The 8,785-nt window shown below is 42.1% G+C and overlaps 1 protein-coding gene across 1 annotated transcript in view; it reads left to right on the forward strand.

Moving 5' to 3' along the window:
* The window catches only part of LOC105452193 (cell adhesion molecule 2-like), a 56,349-nt gene extending 47,570 nt beyond the window's left edge, over positions 1-8,779 (forward strand). The window contains exons 6-8 of the mRNA XM_011693094.1: positions 1,373-1,485; positions 1,737-1,804; positions 8,365-8,779. Coding sequence (XP_011691396.1) covers positions 1,373-1,485; positions 1,737-1,804; positions 8,365-8,447 — 264 coding nt within the window. The 3' untranslated portion in view covers positions 8,448-8,779. The remainder of the gene's footprint in view (positions 1-1,372; positions 1,486-1,736; positions 1,805-8,364) is intronic.
* Positions 8,780-8,785: the final 6 nt, after the last annotated feature.

The raw sequence follows: 8,785 nt of genomic DNA on the forward strand, positions 1-8,785 counted from the left end.
GGGGGGGGGGATTAATAAGATATAGGATAATACTTTCACGATGAATTTATGTTACAATTTTACCACTCGAGATACACTCGCGATCGTAATCACAAATGCAGTATTTTATCTGTTTATTTATTTAGTTACAAATTGAATTGAACGATTCCAATCTTGCGAGAGACAATGCTGGAAGTGCGGGATAACAGTAGCAGTTTTTCCCCCCTACGTAACATATTTTCTCTATAACATATTTTTACTGATTCTACTTTCAGCATTTATTCTCATGGGAAGTCATGGCAACCAGTTTCTCGGTCATCCTACATTTTACGTCCATTAAAAACTGTGCTTTTTCGCCACGAGTGTTTGTTATAACGTTTAATGCGTCTCATATACAATAATAAGAACTTTATTCAGGATACCCGGCGTTGTTTGCCAGCACGCCTGTTGTTTACATTTAATTCCATTTCGACACGATACTCCGTAATCATGCTCGCGATAATCTCGAAGCTACCCGCGCCGATATTAACTTCGTCTCTAAAACGATATTTGCCCGTTTTATCGCGTTGCACGCGATGCACGCGGCATACATCTAGCAGAATCGGCGCAATCACGTCGAAGCATCGCGCGCGGGTTCATTATCGTCGTCCTGCGGCGTCACATTTACGCTCCTCGTTTCCCTCCTCGATGCCTTTACGTTCTTCGAGACGATGCAACAATGCACCGGACGCATATTGCATCCCGCTGCAACGTCCCGTGTGCCTCGGCATCGCGACAGAGTCTGGTCTACGATTTATTAGATGTACATAATTACCAAGCACGCGTATCCTACACTCTGGATTTATGTCGTCCTTCTTACATAAGGATCACTTCCAACGAGAAGCACGCTTAATTAACACAGGTTATTTAGAATAACCTGTGTGAAAAAAATAGCATTTTTTTAAGGTGAATATCTAATATCTAATTAGCTATACTCTTGTATCTGTTCAGTATCTGTATAAGTAGGTAAGATCTGTATAATATTGTAGTAAAATAATAACGTTAATATCTGCATTTTTATTTTCTATTTTCTCAACGATTTGTCAACCTTCTCGGAAATTCTTAATAAATTTCTCAGATAGTTAATTACACGAGATTAACACTAATCTAGACTGACGCGAGCAATTCTAAGAGATAAAGATTTATTTATAGCAAGGTGTACAGTTGCTCGTCTATTCATATTCCAAGCTTGTGTTGCAACTGTTATCGATCGACCGGTTCCACGTTCGACGGAACTTCGCGACGAGCGACGTACATTTTTCCCCGATGCTGCAAACGGAAAGTTACTTTGTATACGCGACTCGATTCACCGCGAAGGAAACGACGGTTGCGCAACGAACGATGGTTTTTCCAGGTGAAGCCCAATTCGGAATTGGAGTTCGAGCAACACGGACTGTACTCGACGATATCGAGTCTACTGCTCGAGCTGGAGCCGGGTCATCTCGCCAGCGACAAGATAAACGTCAGGTAATTTCGGTGTTTACAACGTGCCGTATATTTCCGTCGTTCGACAGAGCCGTCGCCTATGGCACCTTGGCGCCATACCCCTTCCCCCCCCCTCCCACCTCATAAATATACATCGCGACGCTCGCTCGCGAGTGGGACGGCTCGTTTTACGCGAGTTTCGCGCGATGGTGCGCGATAATTTATCCTTCTGTCTGACCGGCCACCCGCGCCACTCCTCCGACTCCGAAGCATGATCGAATGTCTTGTTGCAGGTGCGAGGCGGCGGTGCGATTGACTTACGATGGCCACGACGTGGACATTCGCAACACCGAGATCCTTGGTAAGACCCTGCACATTACGCTAACAGCTGTATCGATCGATATACAATCAGATCGGCGAGCGTGTCGCGATCGAGGTTCGAGATCACGTGGGGCGAAATAATAACATCGTGATTATAAACGCTCGTGCCCGAATCCGGATTATTTCTGTCAGCCTTCAGTCAGATAGATTAAACGCGCGAATGAAGAGAAGAATCTGAAATTAGCGTTTGACTAATGTATAATTTTCCCTCTTGTTAAACTCATTTGAGATATGATGCAATACGAGATAATGTCAGAGAGATAGAATTGTATGTATAATTTGACATTCCGTAAACATATATAATAATGCGTAAACGTATAAACACTTGCAGAATCAGTATTATATTTACAAAGTTAATGTTTGTGTTTATATTTTCTGCTTTATGTCTACGTATACTATTTTACTCAATGGAAAATACATGCGACATATGTGCAGTTGAACTGACAGATTTAATATTCATGATTCAAAAGTTTTAATTACACATAATTTGATACAGCAATGTCTGAGAATAAATTATGTGCTTGTAATGTGAGAATAAAATTATTTACACATTCGCAGTGTACCTTTATTAAATTATTGTATACAAATGCATATGATTAAATAATAAACCATATGCTGGAAAATGAGAAAATTCGAAAATAAGGGAAAAAGGTGAAAAAAGGGAAAATCAGTGCAAATAAGATTTAACACGTGTTTGTGTAATTTGATATTTTTGATAACAATGTAATATATGTGTCCATAGTCCATTCTTATTTCAAGACTGTTTTAAGTATAATAATAAATCAAGATACTAATATATATGGATCTATTGATTGATGACATCTGGCTTATGACAGTTTAAATGAAGAGAATTAAGATTTAAATCGGAGATATAAGAATCGATATATGAATGATGATATATGAATATCCGACCTGTGATATTCTCGCTTACATTATAATTTGAATATAAGAGTAAGATATATGTATAACATAAAATTTATCATTTATATATATTCTTTATATATAATTGCATTCATATTTTGAAACATTTAAATTATAAATAAATCCCAAAACCTCTGTCCCAAAAAGATAAACTAAAACGATCTCCATTAATTATACATTAAACTAGGAACATCGAAATCGTAATATTTAATGCACTTTGTGCCGCGTGTAGTAGCGAGAGCAAATGAAGCTATACACCAAATAAAAGGTGTTTGTACTCGCAACAATTTCGGTTATCGATACACCGTACATTTCTTTCGAGGTAACCACTCGAGGAAATGTACACGCTTTATTATTTCCTGGCATGCGAAATTAGCATGGGACCCGCATTACAGCGGGGCCCGACTAATCGACCGACTCGGTTCCCGCGGGGAGAGCAAAGGGCTGCAGAGAAATTAAGACAATAATTTACAACCGTTACCACCTGCCCTCGCAACACGCTCTCACCCAGCTGCACCTGCAGTTACTTTATCCTTCGCCCCCTCCTCCCCCCTTCCGGATTCGCTCGCGACCATGGCATTCGTTATCGTCTAATTCCTACTTAAATTAGTTCCGACCACTTTTCACACTCCTCTCCTTGCTCTCATCCCTCCCTCTTTGATATCCAGGGGCAGCATTATAAAACAATCGATGAGCACATCATACACTTGTAATAAGTGCGAAATTACGGCGGTGCGAGAGCGCGTCTCGTTTCCCTCGCACGGGGTGTCGCCAATGGGGAAAATCGGATGGGCGAACCAGCGAGAGGGGATGAGGGGATAGGGGAGAATACGTGATTCATCAGATCGCACACAGGCGGTGTGTCTGTATGCACTCGCGTACCCGACCAACAACGCTCCCGGCAACGCTCGGCGCAACGCGCGATTAAATATTTATCAACTAATCCCTCGCGTCACGCAATTCGAGTTACGATAAGAAATTCACGATTCGCGCGCGGCGTTACAGCGGGCAAATACGCGAGCACACGCTCGCGGACACCGGGCGTATGCCGATATACATATATCACGAGCGTTTTACCGCAATAGTATTTTTCGGCTCGCCCGATGGACCATAAATCGACTTTTCGCGAGAGCACTCGTTTACACGCGACGCGACGGCAATATTTCGTGGCGATGTAAGCAGACTATTTTTCGTGGGAACGCGCAGACACTCGCAGTTGACTGGTCGTTGAAATCGCAATAGTAACATCCGAGAGCGAGAGAGAGAGAGAGAGAGAGAGATGTGCACGCAGTGCACTCCACGCCTGCAGCGTCGTACTCTCGATTCAGGTCAATTTTGTCAGAATGAGCCACTGCGGCCGATCAAGCTATAGCGATTCACACTGTTTCGAACGCATATATTTCTCTTTTATTAGGGTCACAAAGGTAATCAACGATTTACCACATTTGTATACGATTGTGCTCGCCGGTCGGAAAATACGTCGAAAAATACGCGCGCCCAGTGGGGAACACCTGCCGCGAACGCGAATATATTTTTTTGTTTGTAATTCAGAGAGTGTTGTTACGTGTCGCGCTCTCTATTTTTTGTAAATTATAGCCTGGAATATCGGCGTTAAGATATCGGAAACGGTTGTAGCTGGCATAAATTGAGCAGCGTATTCTTTTCAGGGGGTAATCAATAATTTATCACATCGCGCGATATACAATTGGCCGTTGATAAAGAAGATAGTCCATTGAAAAATGCCATCTTGTTTCATTAAAGAAGACGAAACAACGCGCGCGCACACGTTTGCGAGCCGCGATTTCGCGTGTACTACGCGTCGCAAGAACGATGAAATTTCTTCCAACAATAGCGAGCGGCAATTGCATTCCGATTAGAAGGTAAACGTTTTCGATTCGACGATGATGCGCGATTTTTGAGAATGCATCGCGGGGCCGTGACGACCGTAACGACTCATGCATTACGAATGCGCAACGAGAATGATCAAATGTGCGTTAGCCTGCATGCCGTCGCGTCACGCCGCGCAATACAAATCCCGCGGGCGGACGGAGGGAATTACAATGCATATAATACGCGGCATTTGACTAGTTCCACGTATAACTACGCTATTGTAAACCGACAAACATTTCGGCGCATACAAACGCGCGGCCTAGTTATCGGGATATTTTGCCGTTGTGTGTGTCGCGCGTCGGTAAACGCGTCTGGAAATATTCGAGGCATAAGTCGAGCCAATTCCCACATTGTTAGTTCACGCGAGACACGTACCAGCGTAGAATTCCTATGGGAACGCTACACAACTTTGATCCGTATAATTTTGCGAAATACCAAGATCAATGGACGTGGTGTATAAACGAGTTTTCGCGTACTTGAAAAGAAAATATATGAAAATATCTATTCTGCTGTAATCTATATATGAATAGTTCATGAATTTTCTTAGGTAATAGCGCTCGATAATAATCTTCGTAACATTTATTGTAATCATACCCGTTATTTACCCGCAAGCATTACCTAGTATGCCCATTATAACGGAGTACGAAGAAGAGACGCGTGCTTTTATCGTCGCTAGATACCCCAATGGTACTCGGCCTAATTGCATAAGTGGGCCTCCGAATATCGACCGGGCGAGCCGGAGCGTTGCACGACACGGGATAAAAGGGTAAAAGAAATAAACGCGCAGGGGGCAACGGACACGCGGGAGGGAGGGCGGTAGGAACCTCCCGTGCGAGAATAAGAGGGCAAAGGGAGATGAGAGAGAGAAAAACAGAGCCCGGGCGGCCGGAGTCAGGTCGAACAGCGCTAGGGTGGGAAGGAGAGGACAGGTAAAAAGAGGCTAGGCAAACCGGAAAAGACGTCGAACGACTCGAAGAAATTGCTCTTAACGATCTTCGATTTTCTCGTTAGGCGGAATCGTTCTTGGAAGCGCTCTACGCGGCGGCGGCGGCGGCCGGCGTCGCTACGCCTCCTGCATTTACCGCCGAGCTAGCTACCTATAGCTCGAACCTCCGCCAACTATCAGTTTTCTTTCTATCAGCGGCCACCTTTCGTCTCCCTGTGTCACTCCCTCCTACCTCGTCCTCGTCCCCTTCCCCCTCCCCCCGCGCGTTCTCAACCTCTCAAATTATCCTTCCGCATCTCTCCTTTTCCTTATTTCTCCTTTAACCCAGTCACGGGCTTTAACTCGGTCACGACACTCTTCGATCCTGCTGCCAAAAGGCGTCCCCGTTCAGTCCGCTTTAATCCATTTTAATCGGACGGGACGAGTTAATTTTAAAATATCCTCGCGTAATTTTACTCCTGCATATTTTGTTAGTTATATAATTATATTTGTGCTCTGTCGAGTGGAATTTAACCGCGAACATTTATAATATGCGCGGGACCCGTATATCTGTCGTTACTAATTTATGACAAAACGTTTGGATGCATTGTGTCACGAAATATAATTCATTTAAAATGTTAAAACATTTTACAGTAAGTATTTTAACAGTTTTACTTACATATACATATACACTATATATATGTAAATATGTATATATGTATATGTATTTTTTAGATTACCATAAAAACTAAAACTGGAGCCAAGAATTTAATCTTTTTAGCGATTGTCATTCTTGTCAACAATTCGTTCTAAAAAGCAATAAAGAAAATAGAATGCAGCGATAAGGAGCAAAAATTGAAGATAAAAATTTTGGAATATCAATACGCCTAAATTTTACCGCGCACTCCTTTTGCAAAAATCACGGGAAAGGTAATCTATGACAGATCAACTGCAAATTTGATACAGACGGTATTGATCCTCGAACATGTCTCTTTTCCTTCAGTGCGTTGCCCCCGTATAGAAAGCGGAAAGACCGTACGCGTAACTTTATTCTTTTCACAAATAATACCAAAACGCAGCGAGAGTGAGCCGACAATAGCTCCGGCTGGGTTATGTCGTATCGACGGCTGATATTGTATTTCTCTTTATATTTCCGGAATGAGTTGAATGCCGTTCCTTTCGAAGCGCGGATAGAAATACCGCACACATTCGTTCGTTCGTTCATTCGTTCCCTGATAAAAAAAAGAAGGGCAGAGGGATGGAAGAACGTGAAATAAATCTGAAAAACTGTATCGAATAGACGATTTTCAGTAGCTCAATAGGCCCCACGAGTTATGTCATATGAATGACTAGTATTGTCTGCCTGTTTACGTTGCTTGAATAGCGGCCACATTGTTTCGCTTCGCACGCGATGTATGACGGTCAAGTTGTCACACATCCGTGATTCCCGTATTTTCTACGTATACGCGGAAATGTAGCCACGGACTCTCGTTCGGTTTTATCGCGGTCGAACAATTTCTCATCTCGACGAAATTATTGGACTGTTTCATAAAATTTTTAATAATTATTAAGGCGAAGAAAATAATTATCTCCCGCGGATTTTCCCCCGCGTGTCCGTTGCCTCTTTGTCTTTTACTCTTTTACCTCGTATTGTGCAACTCGCAGGTTATTAATGTGAAGGAAAAAAAATAATGCTTCGGCTTATTATTATTTACTTTAATAAATTAGTCCCAAATATGTCTAGATAATATTCTGTACCAAATTGCACAAATAAAAAATACTTTTTTGCGTTAAAAGTTTTTTTTTACGTGGCACGTATTTGTAATTTATCATACATATTGCAGCATATTGAGTTTTTTAAATATTGTTCCGGCCACATTTTACCATTAAATTGTCACGTTTTTGGACGTATTTTAGCATAGACGAAATAAGATAAGAGCATAAGTAGAACGAGGGAACTGTGTTAAGAGTTAAGAATGCGTAGTAGCGAGTACAAAAGGGACGCGCCGTTTGCGAAGTCGTTCATCTCGTTACGAAATGTATCCGAAAGTTACACACGTTTCAGTTAAACTACCGTTCCTCCAAAGAAAACTAGCTTATCGAGTTATCTCAAAGCACTCGTGCGTGACGGAGGTGACGATACCAATTCTAGGCCTCTATCTGTGTCTTCTGTCTAAAAATCTATCAACTCCAGAAACTATATAACAATCTATTTCGTGCTACTTTTGATATAAAAATAAATTGATTTATCAGCAACGTCGATAAAAATCTTGATTTTTTTATTGACTTTATGTCGATTTATTTTTACGTTAAAAGTAAGCATGAAATATAGATTGTTATATTCCTGGAGCTACATGTAGGTTCCATATTTTTAAGTGATGTCTCTTTCTTTATTTATATATTATTAACAGTATATCAATTTTGCGCGAATTTGCGCGAATGAAATTCTCCCATTCCACGTTATAACATAATCTTCGCCTACTTATCTGACTGTGATTCTAATAATTAAATGTCATAATTAACATTACACTGTCATTCATGTTAAAACCGTAATCTTTCTTGCACGAGACGGAAACTCAATTGTCACTAGAATGAACTGGCATGAGTATGCAGTGTGATTTAGCAAATAATTATTCATGATAATTCTCTCGTTGACGCTAAAGAGAAATTACAAGAGAATTCTAGCGACCTAAGCATCGAATAAATTGTCATTTCCTAGCTGTTTTCCAGCTGATGATCTGTCACAGTAGGCGAGTCGAAAGAAAGATTTGCTCTAACGACTTGTCATTTCTTATATGTTTCAGTTCAAGGTCTCGCCACCGTGACGACACCATCACTATGTCTGTTGGTGGCTGCAGTACTACAACGATTTTTGCTGCCTGTGTAGACCGTTCCGGCGCGATGAGGGCGTCAAAACTGACTCTAACACGAGAGAAGACAAAGAGAAAAAGCGGAGCCTCACGGAGGAAACGGAAGGCGAGGAACGACCAACGTTTCGTGACGAAAGACAATCATATCTTAATACGAAGCGAACTGCGACGAGAAATCGGGGGATTCGCGTCGAGACTTGTCGATCGTTATCGCAAGTGGCGAACGGCCGCCACGCGTTCTTGCGATTTTTGCACGTCGCTGCGCCTTCTCGTTAGACCGGAGAGGAGAATATCGTGCTGAGGCAAAATCGATCCGCTCGTCATTGCTCTCGAGAGTACATCTCCCCCCCCCCCA

The sequence above is a fragment of the Wasmannia auropunctata genome, unplaced genomic scaffold (genome assembly GCF_000956235.1).
Source record: "Wasmannia auropunctata unplaced genomic scaffold, wasmannia.A_1.0 LD336036.1, whole genome shotgun sequence".
Classification (NCBI taxonomy): Eukaryota; Metazoa; Arthropoda; class Insecta; order Hymenoptera; family Formicidae; genus Wasmannia; species Wasmannia auropunctata.